The sequence below is a fragment of the Doryrhamphus excisus genome, chromosome 4 (genome assembly GCF_030265055.1).
Source record: "Doryrhamphus excisus isolate RoL2022-K1 chromosome 4, RoL_Dexc_1.0, whole genome shotgun sequence".
In the NCBI taxonomy this organism is placed as follows: domain Eukaryota; kingdom Metazoa; phylum Chordata; class Actinopteri; order Syngnathiformes; family Syngnathidae; genus Doryrhamphus; species Doryrhamphus excisus.
The window spans coordinates 1755538-1768332 of NC_080469.1; the positions used below are offsets into that span (position 1 = coordinate 1755538).

The 12795-nt window shown below is 37.5% G+C and overlaps 1 protein-coding gene across 7 annotated transcripts in view; it reads left to right on the top strand.

Moving 5' to 3' along the window:
- The window catches only part of unc5db (unc-5 netrin receptor Db), a 230153-nt gene that overhangs the window by 137259 nt on the left and 80099 nt on the right, over positions 1–12795 (top strand). For all 7 annotated transcript variants that reach the window (XR_009129570.1, XR_009129572.1, XR_009129571.1 and 4 more), the window contains 2 exons: positions 821–1183; positions 4845–4929. Coding sequence is in view for 3 of the 7 variants with exons in the window: in XM_058070184.1 (XP_057926167.1) it covers positions 821–1183; positions 4845–4929 (448 nt within the window). In the remaining 4 variants the exon portion in view is untranslated. The remainder of the gene's footprint in view (positions 1–820; positions 1184–4844; positions 4930–12795) is intronic.

Consider the following 12795-nt stretch of genomic DNA (forward strand, 5'->3'; position numbering starts at 1 on the left):
TCGGTTCTTTTTTATCTGTCCGTTGTGAGCCAATTTCCGATATATCCGAGTCCGATATATCCGAGGTTTACTGACATTTTATTTCAAAGCGCCTTTCAGGACACCCAAGGTCGCTGTACAGAAGATATAAAAACACAAATATAAAATACAAGATAAAAGACAACAAACAATGAATAAGAACATACAATAAATGGGAGTAGAGGGAGTAAGCTAGTTTGAACAGATGAGTTTTGAGTTTGGATTTGAAGACGGGAAGGGTGGCAATGAGTTCCGGAGTTTGGGAGCATCAACTCTGATGTTACTTCCTGTCCGCCTTATTTTATTATGTCTACTCCATTGGGTAATAAGAGTGTAAAGTTGACTATAGGGGTGCTATTTCATGTCTGTACAGCTTTAATTATGTTACAAATTGTGTTTAGAAAGTCTTAAAGAGATTTTTTTTTTTTTTTTTTTAAAGGGTTAACTGTTCATCAAATGCATTCAGGATAAACATACTGGAGTTGTCGCTGAATAGCCCAATTTATAAATTATTTTTGTATAAAAATTAAGCTATGATCATAATTTTCAGTTCACATCCTTCAACTAAAATTCCATTCCTTTCTTAGCATCAACATCGACCAAACACGTGAACACAAAAGATAGCCGACTGCATTGCGAGCACTCCTTCGGTTACATTTGATAGGCAGTTCCTTTCATAAGAGAAATCAAAGCATCCACAATGACCGAATAAAAACATGCTCCTCCGCTATAGAAAATTCCGTTAATATAGATTTTTATGTATAAACGACTGCATCATTTTGTGTATCTTCCATCTCCGCAGGCAACCCCCTGCTGCTCAACTCATCAATACCACCCGATTTAACGATGGGCCGCACCTACAGCACTCCCCTGTGCTTCCAGGATGCTGCAGACAAAGAGCTATTCGACCCCTTGCCAGACATCAAGGTCAAAGTGCAAAGCTCATTTATGGTCTCACTTGGCGTGGCGGAGCGGGCGGAGTTCCATGCCAAAGCCCCCGTTGAGACTCTCCCACACGACCTGAGCCGGGCTTACTGCAGCTCAATGGACAGATGCAAGCCAGGTCTGCTCACCTTCAATGGACCTTTGAGAACCTGTAAAGAGCAACTGAGGACCACTGGTGTTTTTGGTTACCCTGGAGGACGGCTGGTGGTACCCAATACTGGTAAGTCGTGGGAAAGGTGTGTTAATGACAGTAACAAAATTAATTAATTACATTTATATGATATTACATTTGCAGGAGGTGCGTTCACAGACACAATTAATTATTAAACGTGGTTATTCTTATCACTTACTTTGTAACTCTTAATGCGCAAGTACAAGTTGCTGCATTTAAGTGTACTTGGAAATCCCAGAAAATACACTCAAAAGGAATAACTTGATGTATTTGAACACAACCCCCTTTTGCTCAAAAAGAGACTAGTTTTGGCAGTGTGCTATCGTTTAGCTTGATTTACATTTTAAGTTCATTCGGAGCTATTCATACATAAATTACAGTAATCCCTCGTTTATCACGGTGAAATGACTCCAGACACGACCATGATAAGTGAATTCAGGCAAAGTAGGATTTCTTACATGGAAATTGAATATCTTTGTACTTGAGCGGAGAAAGCCTGTTTATGACCTACTAAATTTAGTTTTTAACATTATTAGAGCCATCGAGACAGTAAAAACCCTATCAGCCATTTTTCTTATATTACGCAAAATAGACATAATAAGAGAAAAAATACTTGCTTCTGTGTGTTGCAATAAATCTGTTCCTGTGCTTTGTTTTACTTTTTACAAGGGATGCTGGAACAGTATATACTCGATGTACAGTAAACCTCGGATATATCGGAAATTCGCTCACAACGGACAGATAAAAAGGAACCGATTTTTCTGTAATGCATTTCCAATAAAAATTCATTGCATATATCGGATTTTTTATAACGGATTTCGCCTATTTCGGACAAAATCTCCAGTCCCGTTCCAATGCATTTCCATGAAATTTCCATCGCATATATCGAATGGCCGCATCGTGGCGCTCCGATTCGCCGAATCGTGACAGGCCGCTATACGACGTAATTTGCAGCGTTTGCAGCGTTGCCTGCGCGTCCAGGTACATTGGAAACATAGTCAAGGAAGTGCCTTTTTATAACGGATAAAATCCCATTTACGCATATACCGGATATAAACCCCATATATGCGTAAAACGGACATTTTCCGGTATACGCATATAACGGATTTCGCTTATATCGGACAAAACCAGTGGGAACAATTGAATCCGATATATCCGAGGTTTACTGTATCACTAATGTTTAGGTGTCGGTTCGAACTGTGAAACAATAAATAACACTTGACTGACACATAATGTAAAAAAATCACGCAATTAACCTTTGGATATACAATCAATCTCATCACAAACTGTTGCCAAGGTCCTAATGTGCTCGTTTCCAAGGCGATCTGCATTCTTTCAGGCAGTGCTTGGTTGACGCTGTCATTATCTGCTCTAATGTAGCCATGTAATGACGTTCATGGGGTTTTGTTGCAGCTTCTTCTCCAAAGCTTCTCCATTTTCCCAACAGTGCTTCTTAACACATCGGTAGAGGTGAAATCTACCTTCATCAATGGCCTCTCAAGCTGAGTGCTGGGGGGGTCAACTACTGTCAAGTGCAGCATTCATGCAGCCTGCCTGCGGGGTTCGCTCTTCATTTGAGCAAAGAGCACGCCATATTCACCAGAAATAAAGTACTCCATAAATACAGAACCAATAGAGAAGCACTTTTTCTTCATTTGTGTAGTTTCGGTTGAAGTTTGCGGGTACTTTTTTGTTCCCGGGGAGGTCTTTCAGCAGCTTAGTAACAAAAGAAATGAATAAATTAAAATGTTTTTGACAAAAATGAATGGTTTTGAAACTTTCGAAAGGTTATCCACTCTAGAGAGAGTACTGAGGATGATAAATAATGTTAAGTATTGGGAACACATTGGGAATAAATGCAAACGTAATAACTGCCCACAAACGTAATAAACCACAAATGTAACTCACATCTGCAGCTTTGAATGTAATAATCCCGCAAATGTAATAAATTTCCCACAAACGTAATAAAATTTGCCTATTGCAAACGTAATTCTGAATTTTCTGCAAATGTAATAACTATTACATTTGCAGGAAATTATTACATATATGTGGGAAAGTGAAAATCTGTAAATGTAATAACTTCCCACAAATGTAATATGAGACAAAATAATGATCTTTATGGTTGTTGTTGTTGTTGTTTGTTCTTTCTTCTTTTAATGAGGGAGAAGGTGTAGATGTCATTTTGAGGATTTTTAACAAGCGAATTATTTTTTTCTTCTTTTTTGTGGAAAAAATATTATTCAAAGAGTATCATTTGAATACATTAAAGGAATCTTTAATTATTGAATTGTAATTTATTTTAAATTAAAAAAAGAAACAATTGTGATAATTGCAATTGTTTTAATAAAATAATGATAATTATTATTATTATTAATTCATTCATTTTCGACCGCTTTTTCCTCACGAGGGTCGCGGGGGGTGCTGGAGCCTATCCCAGCTGTCTTTGGGCGAGAGGCGGGGGAAAACACCCTGGACTGGTGGCCAGCCAATCACAGGGCACATATAGACAAACAACCATTCACACTCACATTCATACCTATGGACAATTTGGAGTGGCTAATTAACCTAGCATGTTTTTGGAATGTGGGAGGAAACCGGAGTACCCGGAGAAAACCCACGCATGCATGGGGAGGACATGCAATTATTATTATTATTATTATTATTATTATTATTATTATTATTATTATTATTATTATTATTATTATTATTATTATTATTATTATTATTATTATTATTATTATTATTATTTTGATTATTTCTTCCCCATATACACACAAAATCACACATACAATAATATACTGTAACTAAAACGCACACAAACAGAGCGAATTTTAACAGTACAATGCAATCTATTCTTGATTTAATTCATGAAATTCATTAATGAATTCAGCATTACGTTTGCAGTAGGCTAATTTTATTATGTTTGTGGGAAATGTATTACATTTATTACATCAAAGTTGCAGATTTGTATTACGTTTGCGGGTGTAACACACCAGCTTCGTGTTTTGCTATGAGTTTGTTTGAATTGTTTGAATTTAACAATGTTTCTTGCCTTTCAATGTTTCACCAAAATGCTAACACTCGCAACTTTATCCGTCTTTTGCCACCATGACCAAAAAAAAAAGAATCCAATCAATATATGAATTCAAGTTGAATTGAAAAAATAACTCATGGCAAAACACAAAGGTGGTGTCTGTGTGGCTCTTGCTGCCATATTGTGTCTTTGGTGCCAATCACTGAATCTTCAATGAAGGTAAAAGTGATCTTAAAAATTCATCATCAGTATGTATTTGCATTTTGAATTGTTTTGAAACTATAACATGTTTTGAGTTAACATTTGTGGCTCAATTGGATTTACGTTATTTCTTATGGGGAATCATTGATTTAGTTCGAGTAAGTTCAAGCCAGACCTTCTGGAACGGATTGACGCAAACCAAGGTTCCGCTGGATTTTGTTCTGGATAAAGACGTTTATTTTGTATGATCATTATTGTGTTCAAACTAAAAAGAAAAGAAAAATGTTATTTATTGAGCATTTTCATTCATTTTTACCAGAAGTAGAATAAGTTTTGATGTATTCCTTGGTATGTGTTTTTAAATATTTCACTTTGGCTTATTGCCAAAGTACAATAAGCTATATAGGCTTATGTCGCCTTATACTGCCAGCCTGCAGGGTTGTTGCTGTTGACATAACTACGCATGTTTTCCAGGAGTCAGCCTTCTGGTGCCGCATGGAGCTGTGGCTGAAAATATGTCCTGGGAGATGTACATGGTGATCAGTCCAGGAGAGGCAAGGTGAGGCTAACCAAATATCTTAATCTACCATCTGTTGGTCTGTCACAGTCTATTGGGTCACCCATCTCACATAACTTTTCATTCTTTGTTCGGCACCGGTGGCAGAGCTAGAAATAAGACCGTTGCTCACACAAGGGTGGCACAGAAACTGACATCTTACTGGCAAGTTCTTCTGTGGCTCCTGCTGTGCTCCATGGTCATTTATTTATTTATCCGGGCAGTGACTGTCACGTGGAATTGCATCACCAAGACCCGCATAATAAGATTTTTCATGAAAAAAAACAATATCAGAAGGTTACAGATTTCATTTACGAACTGCATTAAAATATCAAAGACAAAAACCGTCACGGAATCTGAGGCAGTTCACCATATTCTTAGTTTGCTAACGGATCAGAGCCAATCACACAGAGACTGTGCTCTGAATTGACGTTGGTTTTGCTGAGGTTTTAGCCGACATCTGTCACACGATGTAGATAATATTCATTCGTTCAATCCCAGTCATTTTTCCTAAGACAACCAGTACTGACCATTTTAGAGATATTGACTGATCTTTCAAGGCACACAGAATATTGTGTTTTATGGCTGTACAAAAATCATCTTTTATCAGAAAAAAGGTTTTTCCGTTCTTTAGTAACCAGCAGTAGAACATAGGTAAGTTTCAGGAAAATATCAGTTCCTGACTACAAAAGTGACTTTCAAGTCAAACATGACTTTCACATATTTTTCACCATTATTTTTATTTTGAAGCCATAAACTGGAGTGTGTTTAAGATATTGTCACAAAGAAAAAAAAAATCTAATGTTTCAAGAATAATTTCAAAACAAACAAAAATGGCACCTGCCAAACACAAAGTCATAACAGTCAATATCGGGTGGTCGATGCATAGCGGGGATGCTGATCCGGGTGTTGTTCCTGCCGGGTGTTTTTCCGTGCTATACATTGGTCACATGATCGATGTGGACTCATGCCGCTCACTGGACTAGCGACCCTGGCCTTTTTTTTTTTTTTTTTTTTTTTAGGTCTTTAGGCCTCCAAAACCAATCCTAATGAATTGAACTGTGACAACATGACAACTACTGCACCTCAACTACTTGAGTCGAAAATAATAAGTCGAAAATATATCCACAAGTAGAATTTGCATATATTTCTACCTCAAAGTCTCGATTGGCTGTCAGTATATTTTTTGCTTTGTGATGGCTCAAATATTTCAACAACTATACCGACATAAGAAAACACAAAAAATGGGTTGTTTTACATCCAAATAACAACTATAGTAACAATTTTACTATGTGTTTGCATTACCTTCTGCACGCTACGCTCCTCCACACTCCACTTCGTCCCCTCTAAGCTGCTATTAAATGCACTTATGTCACCTAGTGGACGTTTTTATGGCTTAAAACAGCTTAAAAATGGCTTTAAAAATCTAAAATGAAGTGCGTTCATTAGGTTAGAGTTGAGACATCAGCTCTTTTTGCCACTCATGCCAAAAAACAATACAATAAATACATTGTTGGATCAGGTGTTTGTTTTTATAGAAATGTATAAGTACATCCTTGGTATTCAATGAGTTAAGATGAAGATATGCCTTTATTCGTCCCTCAGTGGGGACATTTGTATTGCACAGCAGCAAGAGTACAGAGTCAGTTAAGCAGTACAAAATACACAATATTAAAAAATAAACAATATAAGCAACCCACGTATTAACAAAATCAACAGTTTTTCCCAGAGTTATATACAATACAGTATGTAGATACAGTAAACCTCGGATATATCGGAAATTCGCTCACAACGGACAGATAAAAAAGAACCGATTTTTCTGTAATGCATTTCCAATAAAAATTCATTGCATATATCGGATTTTTTATAACGGATTTCGCCTATTTCGGACAAAATCTCCAGTCCCGTTCCAATGCATTTCCATGAAATTTCCCTCGCGTATATCGAATGGCCGCATCGTGGCGCTCCCGATTCGCCGAATCGTGACAGGCCGCTATACGACGTCATTTGCAGCGTTTGCAGCGTTGCCTGCGCGTCCAGGTACATTGGAAACATAGTCAAGGAAGTGCCTTTTTATAACGGATAAAATCCCATTTACGCATATACCGGATATAAATCCGATATATGCGTAAAACGGACATTTTCCGGTATACGCATATAACGGATTTCGCTTATATCGGACAAAACCAGTGGGAACAATTGAATCCGATATATCCCAGGTTTACTGTAATATGAAACGAGATGAGATATATGACCAGTCTATACACTGAGATCATGTTAGAGAGTTAATATGAGGCATTATGGATATACTTCACATAGAACTTAGTATATTGCATTTAGAGCCCTTAATATTGCACAGTTAACTATCATATACATTATTATTATTATTAACAATATAACCTGAATCCCTTGCTGCCAGTGCCGGAGCTTTTCAGGCTTAAGATGGATAAAGACTACGGGATAAGAACCCAGTCCGAACAACAACAGCTGTATTAATAATGGTGGTAATAAATTCATTATAAAAACAGTGTTGATGTCGTACCTCAGTGGGGACATTACACTCAATGTATCGTAAAAATAAAAATACTATAATACAATAAAAATACTATAATACAATAAAAATACTATAAAAACCTGCTCTGTGTAAAAATTATTGGCTTTCTGAAATGGATGAATTGGATTTACATTATTTCTTATTGAAAAAAATTATTTGGTTAGAGTATGTTTTGGTTAGAGTTGGACCTTTAGGAATGGATTAATGATGCTAACCAAGGTTCCGCTGTATTATGATTTCATTCATTCATTCATTCATTCATTCATTTTCTACCGTTTTTTCCTCACGAGGGTCGCGGGGGGTGCTGGAGCCTATCCCAGCTGTCTTTGGGCGAGAGGCGGGGTACACCCTGGACTGGTGGCCAGCCAATCACAGGGCACATATAGACAAACAACCATTCACACTCACATTCATACCTATGGACAATTTGGAGTGGCCAATTTCTTTTTGTACAGCCGGGGTCTCAAACGTGTGGCCCGCGGGCCAAATGTGGCCCGCAGGACACTAGTTTAGTTTGGAGTGGCCAATTTGGAGTGGCCAATTAACTTAGCATGTTAGCATGCTAACACCCCTATAGTCACCTTTACCCTCATATTACCCAACATAGTCAATATATATATATATATATATATATATATATATATATATATTGCTAACTGCCGACATATCATGAATCGATAAATGAGAAATTGATATAGATGGGGGGGGAAACATTCCAAAGGTAGAAGTGTTTGACCTTCAGGAGCCATCCTCGTATCTCAGTGTGTTCATTGCCAGCCCGCGTTGCTGCATGACAGATGGGGCCCAGCAAGCGGCGCAGCCCCCCCCCCCCCCCCCCGCCCCCCTTCTTATGCGCCCGAAAGGAGCCTGAATATGTGTATTTATTTGCAGAAGCCTTTCACAGGTGGTGCTGTACATATTTGATACCCAAGGCGGCTATGCAGAGAAACTTAAGTTCACGGGCTCGTGACCCCGGAAGAGAACATTACGTCTTCCATTTATCCCACTGAAGCAAAATCAAACCTTCAATCTCCTTCTCATCCCACCCGCTCTGCCCGAGAGTCAATATGTAGTTACAGTGTGTGTACACCACTCCATCGACAATGTGGCGCTCGGGGAAGAGAGAGAGCCACAACCTTGGAAACGTGTTTAAAACGGAATGCCATGATGAATAGATTGTGCTGCTCTGATGGACATACAAGACCAGGGGTGGGCAAACTACGGCCCGGGGGCCACATCCGGCCCGCCAAGTGTTTCAATATGGCCCACCTGTTTTTTTCCAAATATTTCATTTGAACTCAACATAAAACCTGGCATCGTGGCTTGGGCCAATTTTTTGATGGTTGAGGTAGCTGCTTTATCAATTTCGTTATTTGATGTGGTCTGTTACAAAATGCTCCTGTAAAAAGGGACACAAGCACATAATAATAATAATAATAATAATAATAATAATGTTGTCAATAATGATAATAATACTACTATTATATTAATATTGTTGTTAATAATATTAATATAATAATGGTAGTAATATATTATTATAACAAAATAATAATAATAATAATATAATAACATTACTATAACTAATAATAATAATAATTCTAATAAAAAAATAATAATAATAATACATTGAGAAACACACTTTACATCAAATAAATGATTTCAAAGTGCACATGTATCAGATTGCATGACACTTTTACATGTAAAATATGTGTAAAAATATAGGTGTAAAAATGGACTGTTACGTGTAAAATACTACATAATCCCCCCCCCGTCAATTTTGTTAAATTAATGCGGCCCGCGAGTCAAAAAGTTTGCCCACCCCTGTACAAGACGGAATAAAAGGCATCACCGTCCGTCAAGGCCTTTGCTTGGCCGTACACGCGTTATTATTCTGATCACAGCTTGGTAATGACCCTTGAATGGACTGGGTGCTTCTCCGGGTAAGAGAGTTGCGCTCTTTTTTATTTTTGGTTAGTCAGGAGGTGCTCCAGTTTCTCAACAATGTGTTCACGGTCCTCCATTTTAAGCAAAGTCAAAAAGGACACAGACCTATAGTACAGTTCATCTATACGTCAGGGGTGTTCTAACTTAGCTCTAAAGGTTGGCAGCATCCACTTTTAAAATCAGTCACCGGTGCACAGCAATGTCGTTAAAATATACGGGACACGAAGGAATAAAGCTATTCTCGTTTTTCGTCCTTCCTTGTGGCTTTTGAGGCGCCTTGTCGCTTCCTTTTCACCTTTGGAACAACATATTGTAGGGAAAGAATAACAGACCGATACAAACGGACGTCGTGTTGCGATGGTTGTGTTTTTGAACGCAGCTCCATAATTATTAATACTGTACAACAGGGGTCTCAAACTCAATTTACTTGGGGGCAACTGGAGCTAGGGTCTGGGTGAGACTTAGTCGCATCAGATTTTCCAAAAAAAAAAGAAAAAACGCATTTATTAAAAACAAAAAAATTTAAAAAACTTCGCTTTGGTTCCAATTTTCTACAAGAAAAGCTCTGATAAAACATTCCACTGTTCTCAAATATCTTACTTTTTATTTTTCCACACAAAATAAGATGAAAAATAAATAAACAAATCAAGAATAAATAAAATCAATCAATCAGTAATAAATAAATATAATAATAATAATAAAACAGCAAATAATAAAAACTTAAGAAAGCACATATAGTTGGTGGGTAGACAAATGATTTTTTTCAGATTAAAATGAACAAAGCATTATTAGAGCCCTGTAGACATGACAAAACACGACTATAGTCACATTTATACTCTTTTTATTTACAACATATTGCGCAACTGCAGGGTCTTGAGACACATGCTAACTCGCAAACTAGAGAGCTTAGCGACCTAAACGGTAGCCTTCGAGTTATTTCCTTTCAACTTAAATAGCCAAAAACTTACCACTTCCACACGGATAGGGAGGATAACTATTAACAGTTATTTAACCTTTAACATGAACATTAATTAAAAACGTAATAATTTTTTCTGGGTACATGATACCATACAGCATCCATATCAAACTTGCGCGGGCCGCACTAACATTAAACTTTCATATCAAGGCGGGGGCCTCAAACTAGTGTCCTGCGAGCCACATTTGGCCCGCGGGCCGCATGTTTGAGACCCCGGCTGTACAAAAAGAGATTGGCCACTCCAAATTGTCCATAGGTATGAATGTGAGTGTGAATGGTTGTTTGTTTATATATACCCTGTGATTGGCTGGTGCGCCTCTCGCCCAAAGACAGCTGGGATAGACTCCAGCACCCTCCGCGACCCTCATGAGGATAAGCGGTAGAAAATGAATGAAAGTACTTTGAGAATAATGACTAATAATTAATTAATTAACAAATAATAATAATGAATAATAATTTAATAATACTTTTACAGGTAGGTATTAAGTTCAGACTGTCAGTATGTTCCATCACAATTTTTTTATTATTTATTTTTTATTTTCCTTGTCACTTTGTGTGCAGAAAAACATTGATCTGCCGTGATCCGACTAGCTGTGAATTACTGTCTACATTCCAGCACGCCAAACGTACAGAAAATGGCTCCTATCTCCGCCCACCTCACCTATTAAGTCTGATTTTCAAGATGAGAAGGTGCTGTTTTGCTCAGGTCAAACATATTCCTTTGCAGGCAAGGTTTTATGAGTACATTGTATTATAAGATAAATCTTTTAAACCACTGCAGCAGAAACAGTGTTCAGTTCTGGCGAGGAAAGAAACAGGAAAGTGTTGAGTGCAGCATGTATTTTTTGAATTGTGCTTTGCATTATGTATTTATAGTAGAAAAAAAGTAAAAAAATGACTAAAATTGATGTCTAGGACTCATTGGTATGACACAGCTCCTTCTGATTTAAGCCTTCATGGTCCGCATAGTTTCCATCACAATGTCTGCATGGACCCATTTGTCATGGTGGTATTACAGAGCAGCGACCCTTCCAGGTCCCACAATAAATAATGGACAGCTAAAAAATAAATAAATAAAAGTATACTTCCAAAGATAAAAAGCATTTTGCCTTTGCCATCAGAGTCAAGATTTTATGACGGAAACGTTGTTGAACTGCCTGTTTGAGTTTTGATGCACTTGGCTATAAATGACCAACTCTTTTATTTTTGGTCTCTTTTGGTCTCCTGCTTCTTATTGTTGTATTTTGATGCTGTTATATTCTGATACAACTCCGGTTTCCTCCCACATTCCAAAAACATGCTAGGTTAGCCACTCCAAATTGTCCATAGGTATGAATGTGAATATATATATATATATATATATATATATATATATATATATATATATATATATATGTTGACTATGTTGGGTAATATGAGGGTAAAGGTGACTATAGGGGTGTTAGCATGCTAACATGCTAGGTTAATTGACCACTCCAAATTGTCCATAGGTATGAATGTGAGTGTGAATGGTTGTTTGTCTATATGTGCCCTGTGATTGGCTGGCCACCAGTCCAGGGTGGACCCCGCCTCTCGCCCAAAGACAGTTGGGATAGGCTCCAGCACCCCCCGCGACCCTCGTGAGGAAGAAACGGTAGAAAATGAATGAATGAATGAATGAAATCATAATACAGCGGAACCTTGGTTAGCATCATTAATCCATTCCTGAAGGTCCAACTCTAACCAAAACATACTCTAACCAAATAATTTTTTTCAATAAGAAATAATGTAAATCCAATTCATCCATTTCAGAAAGCCAAGAATTTTAACACAGAGCAGGTTTTTATAGTATTTTTATTGTATTATAGTATTTTTATTTTTATAGCGACTCCAAATTGTCCATAGGTATGAATGTGAGTGTGAATGGTCGTTTGTCTATATGTGCCCTGTGATTGGCTGGCCACCAGTCCAGGGTGTACCCCGCCTCTCGCCCGAAGACAGCTGGGATAGGCTCCAGCACTCCCTTGTGAGGAAAAGCGGTAGAAAATGAATGAATGAATGAATATTCTGATACAATGGTTACAGTATGCTTAGTGATTGTAATGGACTTCTATAATAATTTCTCCATATCACCAAAATTATTTCCGCAATTACCAAATAATATGTTGGTTTTATTTAAGTTTGTGTTTTTTATCAAGCCACCTTTTCAATTTCTTCATGATTGCTTTCATTAACTTCTGTATGTATCATTCATTCATGTATCATTCATTCATTTTCTACCGCTTGTCCTCACTTGAAGGTGTCAGCAAATAGCGACAGCAGAGCTCTTGCCGTGAACGTCCTTACTGAGCAAAAAATATAATTAAACACATAACACTTTATTCTATACCAATTTGCAATGCAACGCCAGTTGCCA